The sequence below is a fragment of the Hippichthys cyanospilos genome, chromosome 5 (assembly GCF_059441005.1).
Source record: "Hippichthys cyanospilos isolate Australia breed blue-spotted pipefish chromosome 5, RoL_Hcya_1.0, whole genome shotgun sequence".
NCBI classification, from domain to species: Eukaryota; Metazoa; Chordata; class Actinopteri; order Syngnathiformes; family Syngnathidae; genus Hippichthys; species Hippichthys cyanospilos.
In genome coordinates this window covers 16,608,883-16,625,336 of record NC_142373.1, presented here as the reverse complement: position 1 = coordinate 16,625,336, position 16,454 = coordinate 16,608,883, and the positions used below count along the sequence as shown (strand labels likewise).

The 16,454-nt window shown below is 37.7% G+C and overlaps 1 protein-coding gene across 2 annotated transcripts in view; it reads right to left on the bottom strand.

Moving 5' to 3' along the window:
- The window catches only part of gpm6bb (glycoprotein M6Bb), a 37,136-nt gene that overhangs the window by 3,841 nt on the left and 16,841 nt on the right, over positions 1-16,454 (bottom strand). The window contains exons 2-7 of one of the 2 annotated variants that reach the window (XM_088415150.1): positions 8,033-8,219; positions 6,433-6,589; positions 5,280-5,448; positions 5,131-5,204; positions 3,921-3,986; positions 1,376-2,753 (exon numbers count right to left, since the gene is read on the bottom strand). In XM_088415150.1, the coding sequence (XP_088271276.1) occupies positions 2,673-2,753; positions 3,921-3,986; positions 5,131-5,204; positions 5,280-5,448; positions 6,433-6,589; positions 8,033-8,219 (734 nt within the window). In that variant the 3' untranslated portion in view covers positions 1,376-2,672. Of the gene's footprint in view, positions 1-1,375; positions 2,754-3,920; positions 3,987-5,130; positions 5,205-5,279; positions 5,449-6,432; positions 6,590-8,032; positions 8,220-16,454 lie in introns of those variants that run through there. The other variant, XM_088415149.1, reaches the window with a different exon arrangement.

Here is a 16,454-nt window from a genome sequence, read left to right as displayed (position 1 = left end):
ACAGAAGGGTGAGGTGGGTGGCCGGTGAGCAGGGCAAAGAGAAGATGCAAAGCAAAAGCTAGTAAAAAGGAGGCCCAAGCTACAGTACAGTGGACGCCCACTATTCGGGGGGGGGGGACAAAAATCCAGATCTTATTATCTTCCCACAACTTTGGCTGTTTTACTATAATGGAGGAGATTGACAGGCAGTGCATTCTCCCTGCGTATTTCATTTAATTTCTGGCCCAACAAGCTTTTAAAATATATATATATATATATATATATATATATATATATATATATATATATATATATATATATATTGATTGCAATGTTTTTGGTCCACTGTACTTTGCACAAACATAAACACATGTCTTTGAAATGGAAGGTTATAGACCCTTTTCCCAGTGACGTCAGCTCACTTTTGTTTTTGGTATTTGTCAACGTGACGAGGCATGACTACTTATAAAATGACAGATTTGTTTTATTTTGTTTTATTTTTAGTTTGTGATGGTGCAAGCTGTGGAATTTGACCAATATGGCGGCTTTCAACGAAAATAACTGAATCTCTATACAACTTCAGTTATTGGTCGTTGAGACTTTTTGGTGAGTCCTGACATAATAGACGTCTACACCAAATTTTGTGTTGGTTAGTAAAATTGGTGTCACAAATTCTTTCCAATTTTAAGAATATCCATTACCTCATCAAATGTTGATACCATTCTTTGCCCAGTTTAGAAATAAATGCTTAGAAATTTATTGTTGGCCACTTTAACTTTGGAAGCCACCCAGCGTAATGTTGAAAGCCGCAAAACCTAGCCAAACTGACCCCAAAAATTGTCTCTTTAAACCAATTTATCCAAGTTCCAATTTATTTTGTAGAATGAGTTCTTGAGATTTTCCACATCAACTACAATGATCAATATGCCTACCAAATTTTCAGGTAATCCAACACAGATGCGGGTGATTTTTGTAACATTCTAAATTTTCACGTAACCGGGCAAAACTGATTCAGCAAGAAAGTACTGTTGAGTGATACCTCAAATGAAAGCGTTTGATGAGCACTTTTCAGATCTCTAATCTATTTGTGAGTATACATTCCGAGATTGACGCGATGACCCCAAAATAAACGTCACCTATCTCCTTCACTTTCATCATCCATTTATTTACACCTTACCTGATAAAAGTTCGTAAATAGTCTGACGTCAAAAGGGTCTATAACTGTAAGGTGGTGCTTGGTATTAATCATTAAAAAACTACAAAATGACACTTTAATAACATGTGGGTGAGTAGAAAAAGAAAGCCAGAGATTGCAAGCTTTTGGAGGTTAGTGCAAAGAGTGTGCACATTCAAAATTTGCTTTGCTTCAACACGTTTTCAAAATAAATGAACAAGGTAATTTTTTTTAAACAAAAAATGTTTATTTTATATAGAATGGAAAGGCTACAATCTTCAATGGAAAAACAAGTGGGACGTAATTAAATATATGAAAATTGTAAGTGACTATAAACAGACTTTTAAGCATGCAGGCTCAGTGTTAAGATAAAAAACATGGCTCTTAACGGCACTTGGAGAGGAAATGAAGGACAAAAATGTATAGCGGAGGCAAAACCAGCATTTTGCTTTTATGCGGAAATAAACGTGTACTCTATCGAAAATAGTAACAATAATAAAATAATTTTAAGGCCACGATGAAACAAACAAAATATGACAAGAATCAAGTTGTAGTGATAAGAGAGCTGTGTATTTTTTGAATTGATTTTTTTGAATAGAAAAGGCTATCTTTAGAGAATGTATTTTTCAAGGGGATATATTTGAGAAAAAAGTAACTCGAATAGAATCTGAGAATGAGAATAATAAAGAATAAAGTTGTAAGATTACGAGGAAAAAAATAAAATAAAAAAAGTATGGAAATAATGAACTAATGTAAGAAAAACTAACTTGTAATATGATAAAAACATTACATCAAAGAGAAAATAAAGTTTTAATTTGATGCCCTATTTATACAAAATAAACATGACGATTTTACAGAAAATGTTATTGAAAAACATGACTGTTCACGACTTATTTTTCATCCTTGTGTTTTTTTTCTCTAGAAAAATCATGTTTTTATTAATTTTTTACAATGTATGACTTTTTTCCTAACAAAAAATATGTTTAGCCTAATAATTTTTCTCCTAATATTCCAACTTAATTCTCCTTTTCCTAATAATTTTAACACTTCATTTTTAAGTGTGCCTCTTATAAAACATGAAAATACGAGCCTTTTCGTTGTGTACCGTACTCGGTGTAGAATATGAGACACAAGTGGTCACATGACAACGTTAAGGCCTCAAAATTAAGTGTGTTTGAAACGTGACCCTTTGCGATTATTTGCACTTGTCTACTGCGACGCCTTTGAGCAGATCCAGTGACGTCAAGTGAATACTGATGATTAAATACTGCCTCCACTTTGAGCACGTGAATTGAAGAATATAAATAACACTTCTAGGCGTGCGAGAAAATCAGTTGACATCTAGAAATGCGTGGGTTGAACTAGTCATCTAAACACTCAAGTGTCATTAGGCGTCCTCACTAAAAAAAAAAAGCGCAGTCAGCAATTTACACCTGGTTCTACGAGAGATTTCCTGTCTATTGTTTTTAGTTGGTTTTGCGGTGTTAAAAAAATAAAAACAACAGCAACAAAAACGAGGTTAAAACTTAGTGCAGCAGTCTTCTCGACTCTTAAACTTCAAAACGGCAAAGTTATAAGTGGCAGCCATCATGTAGATCAGCTGGTGGAAGAGAACAAGAAAAGATGGTGAGAGAACATGCCGGCGTACCCGGACCGCTTCGTATTAAAAGAAAAAAAAAAGTTACCTCGCAATGCAAATAATAAATGGATCACACATGAATGACATGACAAACTTTCAGATATTTCCACGTATGCGGTGTCAGACCACATGAGAATTTAGTAGGATTACAAACAAAAAGTCGTGGCTCGAAGGGAACATTTTTGTTTAGAAGGCTTGAAATCCTTATTTATTTATTAGAAGAACAGTTCTTTCAATCATTGACATAATTTGAGGAGCAATTCTCAAAATTTGAGGACCATATAATGCACCGGATTATAAAGTGCACTAACAAAAATGTAATGAAACATTTATTTTTGTCATGTATAGGCCGCAGGTTATAATATAAGATATTCAAACCGAAATATGGAACATGACAGTTTTTATCATTTTTGTTTTCATTTAAATCTTGTTTTTTTTCTGGCAACAGAAAGTTCATGCCTTTGAAAAAAAAATTAAAATTGCTGCACCCTTAGAAATAAGAGCTGCACCAACATATTTTCATCATAACACTGACATGCTGAGATTATTAGATTACTGCACCAACACAACAGTAACATGCCTGGTACATTTAATAGTGTAGAGTCCCCTGGTGGCGACTAATCGAGCAGTTTAAAATCAAAAATACTTCGATAGAGTTTTCTTCTGTCTCCGGTTGTTTACCAGGAGATTGCTCCCTGGTGGCTAGTAAATAAAAACTGCAGATAAGTCATACTGAACTATCAGCCGCAGGGTTCAAAGCGTGAGAAACTTGAACTCCAAAATGTGCTGTAAATATCAGTTACAAGCTTCGTAGAAAATAGTTGTTGAAAAATGCAATTCGTCGCGAAAAATGATGGAAAAATTGGATGGCACTACAATAAAACCTATATTTAGGTTTAGTTTTTTGGGTTCTACACAGATTCTTGTTTTTAGATCATATTTTTTCCTAAATTTGACTTGTTCCGTTACCAACTTTTCAAAACAACAGTTCTTTTCAACTTTTTGCCCACTTTCCAACTAAATTCTCATGATAGCTTATTGCTAGCATACTTACAGATGGGCCCATTAAAATTGACTATTTTAAAAAGTTGGAACCATGAAATTGACATATCTGTTTTGCTTTCTTACCAGAGCGATCACAGTAGCTCCGGCTCCAGCACAGGCTACAATATACAAGTGATATGACAGGTAGAACTGAAAAAAAGCAAAAACATCAATAAATAAATACAAGTAAAAATTGTTTCTCCGTTAACCAAAACAAAATGATTGTCAAAACCCTGAGCAGAATTTTGTCCAATTCTTTGATTTGGACATCAAAGGCATTTCACATCAATGGGCAAGCATTGAAAGGAGACACGAGGGAGCTGAAATTTCACCCAGATGGTGAAAACACGTCAGAGTTCAAGAATGGCAAGAGGCCTTAATTATCACACTACCAGGAATGTGCCATCCCTTGGCTAAAAAACAGCCCAGAATTATCTAGAAGAAAATGACCAAAAAATTGTCAAAATACTGCAAAAGGCACATCCGAAGGGTACTACTGAAATTCCCCAAATATAGGACACAGATGTGTATAGCACGTGTTCTTAATTTTGGGGTCAAATTTTGGTAATATCAACGTTACCGTGTATAAGATGCTCCAACAGTTTGCAGACAAAAATAAAAATATTGCAAAACTTAATAAAAGTCATCTTCCTAAATCCTTCATATTTTCTTGGGTTCATATTTGTAAATTATATATTTGTTGAGGGTTAATTTGAAAGTCTTTCAGATTTCCCACAATGTGAGCAGTCATTGAACGCATCACCAGTAATGTTGAATGGGCTCGAAGCAATTGTTTTTTTTTTCCTTGCAACGCAGCTTGGTCTCATTTTACCATAAATACTTGAAGTTCCACCAAACTTGTGATTGTGTACGTACGTCCAAAAACCACAATTAAGAGAGTCAAACGGAATATCTTTCCGTGTTCTCCAACCGGTGCACTCCTAATTGAATAAGCTGGAGACGTCATAACTTCTCTATTTTAGTAATATTCCTTTGTGTGAACAAGGATGACCTCGGACTTGGGTTCGGTCTGCTCTCTCCTTTTACTGAAATAACGCCAAAAAAACATCAGCTGACACAAGCTGCCATTAGCTGCTAAAAAATTCTAATCTTTAAATTATCATTTATAGTTTTGACCTTCATTTTGGGAGAAAAGTGTGTCTTATATTTGAGGGATTAGTGTATTTACTATGAATATCCATCCATGCGTTTGTTATATCTTTCTTCTCATTAGGGTCACAATCACAGTGCTAGTTACATGTCACATACATAGAAGCTGTCGATCGCATCTCACCTCGCTGGTGTTGCAGATGTCACCTAGCGTGGATCCACAGGCCTTCCCCGGTGTTGAATTCCATGGGATGATTCCTAAATACAAAACTTAAATCTTAAATTGGGCCATTTCCATCTCCTGAAGGTGCCAAGATGTCCTCCGTGACTTACCGTACTGGCGGACATCCACGCAGATGGAGTCGATGTCGGTGAGGTTGGACATGGGCGACTTCATGGTGGCGCAGGTGGACCACATGTTGTAAAAGAGGAAGACGGGCACGGCGGAGAAGCCGAACACGCCGAGCCAGGCCACGCCCAGAATGTAAGTCAGGAACACAAACTGCGACACACATGCAAAGACAAGTTTGTGTTTTTTTTTGCTCCAAATTTGTGTTTATTTGGAGCACTTTGTTATTTTGATGCTCTTTGAAAAAAATTAAATTGAATTGTTATTGACTGTCAACAGTTAAAAAATGAATTATTGAATAAGTATAATGATGGTTTCTTACAACATGCAAATTAAATAAAATTATAAATAAAATTCCCCAAGTTTTTCATAAAAAGCCTGAATTGTCAATCTTTTTAGTTTAATTTCTATTACTTTTAAAAATTAACAATAATTATCATTATCATGATTAATAAAATAAACTATTATTATCATTCATAAGTATTATTATTAATAATTATTCTTGTTATTATCCTTTTTATATAAATAAAATGTAATCATTAAATGAAAAACTAACTGTCAAATAAATGAATGCATACTTGCACATATAGTACCAGTCAAAGACTTGGAAACACTTTCTAATTCAGTGTTCCATTATTTTAAAATTATCTGAATTGTATAATAAGGCTATCATCAACGGAATGAAAAAAAAATGAATGAAATTGTTTGGAAAACAAAATGAATCAAAACAGAATATCTTTTATCAGCTTTGCACATCTTGGTATTTTCTCTCATTTTTATGATGTGGATAATGCTTTATGACCTGAAATGATTTTCAGTAGTAGCCTGAATTTTTTGACCTCTTATTATTATTAGTAAATAATAGTAAATAATAATAGATATGAAGGTGTTTCCAAACTTTTGACTGGAATTGTACACAAATAAGTAGGTCATCCCCAGGCTCAAAACCAGGTTTGTTCCAGTTGGACTTTTTCTGTCATATTTGATCTAATCAGGTTATATTTTTAACATGGTATATTTCTTCATTTTGCTTCACGTCCATAAAAAGAATCGATGGAGACTTTTCCCACAGTTGATCTTTCCTCTGCGCACTCAATAACTTCCCAACAATCAGCTGCGACATGTTTACAAAAATACCATTGCGCTGATGCAGCGCCCGCAGAGGGTGGTCTTGAACTCGCTATGCAGCTCCTTGACGGCGCTGGTGGTGTAGAAGCCCTCGGCCAGCAGGATGATGCCGTACAGGAAGAAGAAGGCGCCGATGCCGTAGATGACATACTGCATCAGCTGGATTCTGAAAGCAGACGAGACAGCCGAGCGGCCGCTCACTTTTCCGTCCGGGACACTTGATCAGGATGTCTCAGGGGGAGACGGATGAACTTTGCGAGTCAACGGAGGCCTCTAAATCCACGCGCGCAGCAAACATGCTAGGCCCATGTCATTCCTCTTTTATGAGCGAGGCTAATGGACTCTTTGTAGCAAGGTCCATATTAGGACAGCTCTGGTGCGGCTTTTGGAAAACACAACCGACTAAAAATAGCAAGAATGAAGTCATTAAAGGGGTGGCTTTTCATATGTTGGTCTCCTGTCATCCCGGCTGAGGAACGTTACATCACACCCTGTGAATTCAAATATTCACGTGCCTTGAAAACAACACCATTTTTTGTTCATTTTCTTCCACATCATTCCTGCAGTATTTTAGCCAAGGGATGGCACAGTCCTGGTATTGTTATAACTAAGTGGTCGTCACCATGTGGGTGAAATTTCAGCTTCCTTGTGTCTTCTTTCAAACACCTCTTTGATGTAAAGGATTGGACAAGATGCTGCGCAAGGGTCAATTTGCCATCTTAACACGGAAGCACGCTTCCAACGTTGCAGAAACTGTTCGGGGAAGGCCATTTTCTGTTCCGGCATGAAGTAACGCTGCTTTTAATAAAACTGGAAAATCGGAAATAATCGGAAAAGTCAAACATGGTTGATGTGAATCAGACTTGATTTGTTTTTTTTCATACAGTGCTCTATTCAGATGATCTATTATGCAAAGGGTTGTGATGAATGTCATCCATTCTCAATATCAGAGCTTCTCAAATGGGGTACCAGTACCAGTCGGGGTATGTGAAACCACTTAGGGGTTATGTGATATTTAAACAGCGTTTCTCTAGGTATCAACAAATCAGATTTAGTGCTCCGTAATGCCACAACAGGAGCTGATTTCATTTATTTTCAAATTAAGAGCATATAAATTGGAACAAGAAGCAACTTATTAAGTTGGTTTTTTTAGTACTCCTTTTATACTTTATTTTATACTTTATCCTTTTATACAGCTAGGAATTGTTATCATTGACATAATTTTGAGGCAGTCAAGCTAGAAATAAAACATAATTTTGCTTCATCAAGCTATTTTCTGGAGTTACTTCATATAACACACAGAGGGATACCGCAATGAATTCAGCACCAAAATTCAATAAATTAGACATGGCAGGCACAGCATTCTATTTTTAGTCTTTGTTTATCGTCCAAAACGCTGGTAATCACTCAATGTATTCAACTGTTGTTTTCGGTGCACTTTGAATTGAATTGAAAGGAAGCAGTACACAGTTGGGAAAACAAGTAGAAGAAAACACTGAAACAAAAGCAGAGTCTCACAAGTAAATCAAACTGCCCAAGGTGAAAAAAATGTTTCCACGATAATGTAACTTATTGCGATGCACCTGTATTAACGCATCATTCCACTTACACTTCGGTGAGCATGGCATGATCACTGGCCACCTTGGAGAAGTGACTTTCCAGAATGCTGACGGTTCCCGTGAGCGCCACGTGGCCGCAGCCGCAGAAGAGGGCCACGCCGGAGAAGCACAAGATGGTGGCCACCAGCGACGCGTATGGCACACCGCCTAAACATTTGATGCAGCACTCGAAGCAACCTAAAAACAAAGCAAGAACAGAGGAATCAAGAAACAAAAACGTCATAAGTAGGGTATCAAATGCAATTGCATATATATATATATATATATATATATATATATATATATATATATATATATATATATATATATATATATATATATATATATATATATATATACATATATATATATATATATATATATATATATATATATATATATGTTAAATGTTTTTAATACTATCCAAAATAGTACATGTCACTATTAATTATTAAGCATTTCAAGTTTTTTATTTATTGAAAAAATTCTGCTCATTTCTATACTTTATATTACAAAATCATCTCGCGGGCTGGATTTAACCTGTTTGTGGGCCAAAACTGGCCCGCGGGCTGTATGTTTGACACCCTTGCAGGTTGAAGTTGAAAATATTCTTTCAATAATGTTATATACAGCTCACTATTGTGAATGTAGCAGTAAAATCCACTTTTTTTTTTTTTTTGCCACGCTGAAAATCACATCACATTTGCTCTCAGCTCGAGTCATGACCAATCAGCCTGCAAACGTCATGTGACAAAACTTTGAAAACAGAACCAAAACTCCAAGAAATCGACATATGCTTACAGGAAGAAGATTTCTCTAGAAATAGGCAGTGTGTTGGAGTTACTAGACAAACGAACCAATATTTCTTCCATGCATGATTTTGGAATTTAGGAGGAGACCCGAGTAGCCCGAGAAAAAAACCCATGCGGGCACAGGGAGATCTTACAAACTCCACAAAGAAAGGCCTAATCCAGAATCGAACGCAGATCCTCTGAACTGTGAGGCGAACATGCAAATCAGTCTTCCGCGACCCCCCCCCTCCACTGGAATAGTATTCTATATTTATGTAAAATACATGCAGTATATGTATATACTTTAATTAGGCCATCAGTAGTAACATATGAATCTTTTTTTTTATATAAAATAGAAAACCTTTAAGCTATGGGAAAATGAAGCCTCACAAAACCGCTTCGGTTTTATGTTTTTTTATTTTTTTTTGCCACTTGCTGATGACTGAAAATGACATCACAGACAACCAATAACATCTCACCTGTTTTCTGACTGTGGTCATGTGACGTTCGCAAGCTAAGCTGCGATTGGTCGTTAACAGAGCCCGGCGCGACTGTGTTGAGACTAGTGGCGTTACATATTGTAAAATGTCCTTTTGTTGATTTCCTTTTTAACTTCATTCGTTTGTTCATTCATTTTCATGCGTTCTCCATCATACGTCTAAAAAGAGCTCATCAAGCTTTGCATCGCAACTTCAAAGCCAGCCAATGGCCTTGCAGATTACCGTCAAAACATGTGTATTTAAAATCCATGGAAGCCACCATAGAGGGTCTGAAGTGACCCATGAGGGACGCCATCCTCTCGGGTGGTCGCGCCACAAACCGACCGCTGTGTGTTTTCCATCTCCGGCGCGTGACAGGATGTTGTCGTCTTGGACGTCCTGCTTATGTTGAAAAGCGTGCGTGCACCCAATAAGATACTTAAAGATGACATCATCGATGAGCAGTATGTTGTTTGATTCATCTGACTACAATTTTAAAGCATGCCCCCTTCTGTTATTAATTTTCTGATTTTATTCTAGCTTTTTTCATTGACGGTTTGAAGCTCATTGGCTGAGTACATTTAAGTAGATATACAACCACTGGCACTTTCATTTGACCGCTCATCTGAACTGTTTGTGTAGTTCGGGGCGATGCTAAAATATTTATCCCGGGCTGGGAATCGAAGGCGTCTCGGAGGTCTGAAAAGATGTGGAACAAAGTGTTCCGAGCTTTTCTGTTTTGCTGGAGCAAACTATCCGACAGGAAATACTAGCAGGGGTAAACATTTGCTTTCTTTGGTTGACAGCTCAAGGTAGAGGATTTTTCTTTGGAAAGAAAAGCCGGAGTTTAGAATCTGAGGAGAAACTCGCTCTGATTTATTTAGTCAACGCGCCAGATATTACGATTATCTCTGAGGAAATTAAAATACTCGCACATGTGGAGACATATAACTTAAAAAATGCTCTGTTATTTTTCTAATCCACTTATTGGGACCTCTGTATTTTGTACTCAAGTTTGGGTTAATTATTTTGACCCAGCAGATTAGCCCAGTAGATAAAAATAAGCCGGCGTTGGCTCAGTCCCTTACGGACCCAGCAAGGGTTAAAACAAGGTAATGTAAGTATGTTGGTTCAACGTTAGCAGGTAGCAGCAGCAGTGAGAAGCACTTGATGCTAGTACTTTTCACAAGCGGTTAAAAAGACATAAATGACTCAACTGAAGTTGCCGTTCCTCCTGATCACTTTTTAACAAACCAGGACTTACTCAAAAGTGCTGTTTTAGCCAGCAAAATTGCTACTGAGGTTTTGACATCACTTGGTTTCATAAACCAAAAGGGGAGATATTTGAGACATCTCACTAATCGTTCAAGAGTCTAAAAATGAAAGATTTACATTTTTTAAGTGGAAATGTGTTTTAGCATTTTCTGTACTCAGATATCCTAAATGTTAAAAATACTTATTTCCCAATCCATTAGTGTTCAAGTGACAAAGAGCCTTGACGTAGTCCCAGCACCAACCACAAAATCCTATTCAGATACTTACAATAGTCCAATCTTAGGTCGCAGACTCAAATGCTGCATTTGAGGAAGGTGGGAAGTTGTATTTATCTCACTTGGATTGTTCAAGCTCCAACGTCAAAGCGTTTGAGGTGCACATAAGGAACAAAGAGGGCTGACTGATGAATTGTTTTTTGTGAAGTCGAGGTCCCTTTATTCCTGACTTTGCAACTTGGAACTCCCAGTTGAAAGATGCGTTTCAATGCATTTTCCTACTCGGAGATCTGAAATGTCCGACTTCCCACCTTCCTAGAATGCAGCATATGATAAGAGTAAACATCCACGGAGCATTTAACAAATGAAGAACGCTCGGGACCCGCTCTTGGCTTGAAAACAGACCCACCACTGGCTTCACTTTTACTTGAAAGCTAAAAGAAGCAGAAATATATGTAATAAATAAAATACACCGGTACCATACACCATCCCAAAAACTGAGTTATTTTCACTTTCTTTCGCATCTATAGACAATAACTCAAGTAATTATAGACTTGTAACTAAACATAAACACTACTTACATTTTCAGTTTTAACATTAAACCTGTAAGATGCCAAGAACGTTAAAAAGTTACTCAATACTTTTGCCTATAGATTTAATAAAATTTCCATCATTGTTTTTGAGCCCGGAAGCAATAAATGCATCCAAATTGGCTCCTGATGCAACTTCCTAGACTGTGCCATTGCACTTTAGCACACTTCCTGAACACACTTTGAATGGCTCTGATGGGCACATATAGTTCAAGGAACATGGTGCAAAGGCTTCAAACAGGATATTGAGCCCAGCTGCAAAGTGATTTGTTCCTTTTAAAAGAGGAAGCAACGCAGAATGGCAGGTGATGACTTTTTATTGGCTGTAAGCCATCAATCAAATACAGTGACGGCCGCATGAGAGGTAAATATCCAGACATGGATGGATATTATTAACTTTTTATTCATATCAGCTTTATGTTGAAATAATCCTTACATGTAATTTTGTTTAATAAATGTGTGACAAAAACAGAGTTAAATTTATAACGAGACTTCTAAAATGCGCATCAGTTTGGTTTTCGATTAAATTTAAAATCAGCAAGATCCCTGGTCACAAATCGAGGTATATCTCCCTTTTATAGTCAAAGCGCCCCAATTTTTTAGATGCTCATAAGTGGGTGGTAAAATAAGATGAAATGTGTTTCCATATGTTAAGCAGATCTACGATCAGTGTGTGTGTAACACACACACATGTGTTTAAAACATCAGCTAAGCCATACGTGCGCCTCGCTAAGGGGGCCACTGCCAGTTTGTCTCTACTCTGTTTTGAACATCTGAGAAGACGCACATTTACGAGCAGTCCTACACAAATACTGTTCTTTGCCCCAGAGTCAAATTTTTACCGCAGATGGCTAATGCAGCTGTATGGATTTGACAGAGATATATTTTAATAATACTGTATATATACATGCGGGAAAAATACATACTAAACTGCTGTTGGCTGCACAAAACCGCCTCCATAAGAATAGAGAATTGTGACCACAAGGTTTCTGACTTTCATATCAAGATTTTACAAATGTGGTTAAAGGTTTTTCTCGGCCAACGCTTTAAACGAAATAACAATGAGAAAGGCGCTCGTCAATAGTACATACTTGTGGTGGCCACCACTTTATGTTGACGGTGCAAAATACAGAGCGGCAAAATACATTGCAAAACAACAACAAAAAATATCAAAATGAAAATAGTCTGGCTGAAAAAAAATGCTTACAACAGCTAATGAACTTCGAACTGTCATCATGTAATACAGCAAATGGTCAGATTATCTGATGGGAGTTCAGTTGAGTGATTTTGCTCGTTCTTCTGACTGTAGTGGACATTTTTTTATTTATTTAGTCAATATCTTTTGACTTATACAAGCTAGTCTGCTAAGTCCTAGTGTACTCAGGAGAGGACATCCTGACATTTCCACTGATGTCTCACGCGTCTTGGTGGGATGCTTTTCTCCCCAGACAAAATGGACACAACAGTGGACATAAATGAATAGGCTGGGTCTCAGGAGTATTTTTAAGCTTGACATCTAACAAATCCCATCGAGCATAATAAAAATCACGTTGGCAACTTTTTTTCCCCTCGCCTTTGATGACTTTCACATGGTTGCGATCTCGCCGCCGCACTGTACTGCCGAAGACTCATCATGGCGACAGGAAGACGAGAAGGGGGAGGGGGAAGGGCAGACCACTTGTTTGTCTTGAGCTTTCATTTGTCACGCTAGCATCACAAGGCGAGAGATACTTGTGAGTGTAATTGTGTGAGAGAAAAGAAGAAGGAAAAAAAAACAGCGGTGGAGGCCAAGAAGTTTGAAAACAAAGACGCGTCTGTGTGCGACTCTCCGCTCTCCATCACGTCCAGTTCATTCAGAGCTCCACTGAGAAACACGGCAAGGCTTTTTCCGGCCAACTACTGGGCTCAAACCCGAGTCCAACACGCAGCGCTTGGCCTCAAGGGCCATCCAAACCACTTCACACTCCCCCAACAAAAAATGTGTCTCCTAGGGGGAAAGAGGAAGGCTCAGAGGGGCATCTTTGCTTTACATGTCATCGCAAAGACATCATGCATTAGCAATCCACCAGCTGGACGCCCCTCCGCAACCCCCCCTCACCACAACATGACTGCGGCCTGTCATCACCCCAAAACTAAAAACCTTCCAACAGCTGGGAAGCGTAAATACAGGGCACCCTCGGAATTATAACACAAACCAGTCATCCATTTTCTGTAATGCTTGAACTCATTATCGATGGAGGTAAGATGGAGCCTATCACAAATGACTTGGTGGGAGGTGGGGTACATCCTGGATAAACTGTTAATCAAATTCCTACTGAAGGATGATTGAAAGTCGTTCATTTTCTTGAACCAAAGAACTGTAGAGCAAGCATGCTAACCACTAGATCACTAGATCATGTTGTCTTAAAAAAAATCATTAGATTAATTAAAAATAAGGTTCTGACACCGATATTTCAACCAGTAGAGGTGCTGTTCAGCTATCTTTTTCTTAACACTACATATCATAGATCCACATGTGTATGATCCACATCGCAGTTAATAGAAAAAGAAAGATTTTTATTTTAATGGACTCCAAGGGCACCAAATACAATAACACAGAAGGGGCCCCAAAATTGACCCCTGTGGAACACCACCCATCAGACAGTGGGACTCTTAGCAACCAAAACTAGCACAAAAAGTGACTGACTCATCCTAAAGTGCGATGATTTCAGAGGGGGTTTTAAAAGCACATGTAAACATTTTGATTCATACGTTATGTATCATCCGCGAGCCCCCGCAGGCAGGTAGCACCGTAAAAAGCACCATCCGCGTTCTAATCTGACGCGTAACACTCATTGTTAACAGATGTGTCTGTTTACAGCCCACTTTTGTTTGCTGGTACTCTGAAGGAAGAGCTGCCAAAACACGAACATATCTATGAGTCTTATTTTCCACACTGGATCCACTCTGAGGGCATTAAAAGAGCCATGATGGCTCTAATGGCCTCCCTCCAGAGAGAAGGCCGACCCGAGTGAGGGGAAATTTGTCAAAAGCGGCCTCTTTGTTTACTTTGCTGAGACGGCAAGCACCAGTTACGGGATGGTAGCCGCTGACTGCGCTTCATCCATTTACATCTGAACCCTTGCAATAAAAATAGATTAAATAAATAAGAATAAATGGATAACAATAGGAAGGAAGTTTTCATAAGACAATGAGCTCTATTTTCATAAAAAAGTGTGCATGCGCTTTGGCATGAAAACTGCCAGTTTTCTTATACACGCGCACCTGACAATTTGGTGGCAAAAAGTAAACTGACTAATGTAATGAATATTCGGAATGAATGTAATATTGTATGATGCTTTACGTGTGCTATATGTGTGTATGTATATATGTTTGTGTGTGTGAGTGTCTTTCACGCCATTAAAAACCAAAATGAGAACAACCAGGCTAATGTAATAAAAATGTATTACATTTCCACTGTCTCTTTAAACCAAGTGTACCAAGAACACACTAAAAAAGGTTCTAAAATGTACATTTTAATACTGTATAAGTAATCTGCTGTAATAGAATGCTGAACACTAAAGCTTAAACATTGGAGGGGAATAATGTTGCAATTGAAATAAAGTTAAAAAAAATACAAAGATAAGTGATTCATATGTGTACCACTAGAGGGAGTCCAAATACCATAAAAGTACTAGAACCACACTGTGAGAATCATCGCAATGACGCAATGATAAATGTTTACATTATCGTTACAGTATTGCATTGTTATTTGTAATTTATTTTATTTAATGGACAGTGTGCAGTAACACTGTTCACAATATGGCTGCATCAGATATAGCAAATCTCTTTTATCTATAAATGTGCACACCAGCACTAATGATTCCAACCCACCAATGCTTCCTAACACGCGTCAATGCTATATTTTTCTCCTTAGTGTGCATGGCACTGGTAGCAATCTATTGGCAAGACAAGTCATTTATCTTTGTCCTAGGCGCCCCTCTTATCCACCTCATTAATCACTAGTCCCTTGCAAAGGGGCGATTCAAGCGCTCCCCGAGGTTTGACTGATCGGATTGTGCGAGCGCCTCGTCATTAAACGTGACACGAGAAAGATGACAGCCGTCGGCGTGCGTTATCAAAGAGGATTACCAGCTAGAAAACGTCTCACCAGAAGGTGGCGGTTGGGGGGAGGGCCACAAGACGGTAACCATGGTAACAGGCTTTTGATTGTTCATACTACATTATTTTTCCCGTAAAAATAAGAACTCTAATCAGACTGTTTGCCACTTGCCGTCGACTGAAAATGACATCACACGTGCTCAAGGCCCAGGTAACGAATTTTTGTGTCAACTGACCAAACCCAGACCAAAGCATGATGCAAAAGCAATCAAAATTGTTTTGTTTTTTTTAACGAAAGGTCCACTTAGGTAGGCTCAGGTAACAACCAATCACAGCTCAATGTGAGCCGTGATGTCACTTTTAGTGTTTCTAAAGGTATTTATTGTAGATTAAAAAAAAAAAAAAATGTGTTACCATATTAACTAATTAAATCCAATACACGCATTTTTACTTATCTTTCCGGAGTCCTCGACGTTCAATCCTTGGCACTTTATTAATTGCTTGATTTTTTTTTTATGACTACACTTAAATAGTTATTTTTAGATCCTCCCTAAATAAGAACATGGGATTGAATGTCTGGACTCTTTAATGACGTATAAATACGTTTTTGGGGAGAGAATGAGTTAATTGTAGAGAGAAATATTCAGTTTTACTGCTGAAAATTATTTTTAAAAAGTGTACTATTCCTTTAATCTTGTTTGGGGAGTATAGCTTGCAATTGGCCCCAATGTTAGCTTGTTGTTTTTTTTGTTATGATTAGATGCCATAGGGGCATTACAAAAGTACAATGCACTGTACCAAAAATAGCGTTTTCAAGAGATGTGTACAAAACCAGCGTCTAAAAAATATAAATACCGTCAATATGAATAGGAACGGTCGGTAGATACGACATGCTACTTTGGAGCTCACGCTAATGAAAAGCTAAGTCCTGCTTTCCATTAAGTTTGAAAGGACATCCGTCAAGCAAATAAAGCTCAATGGA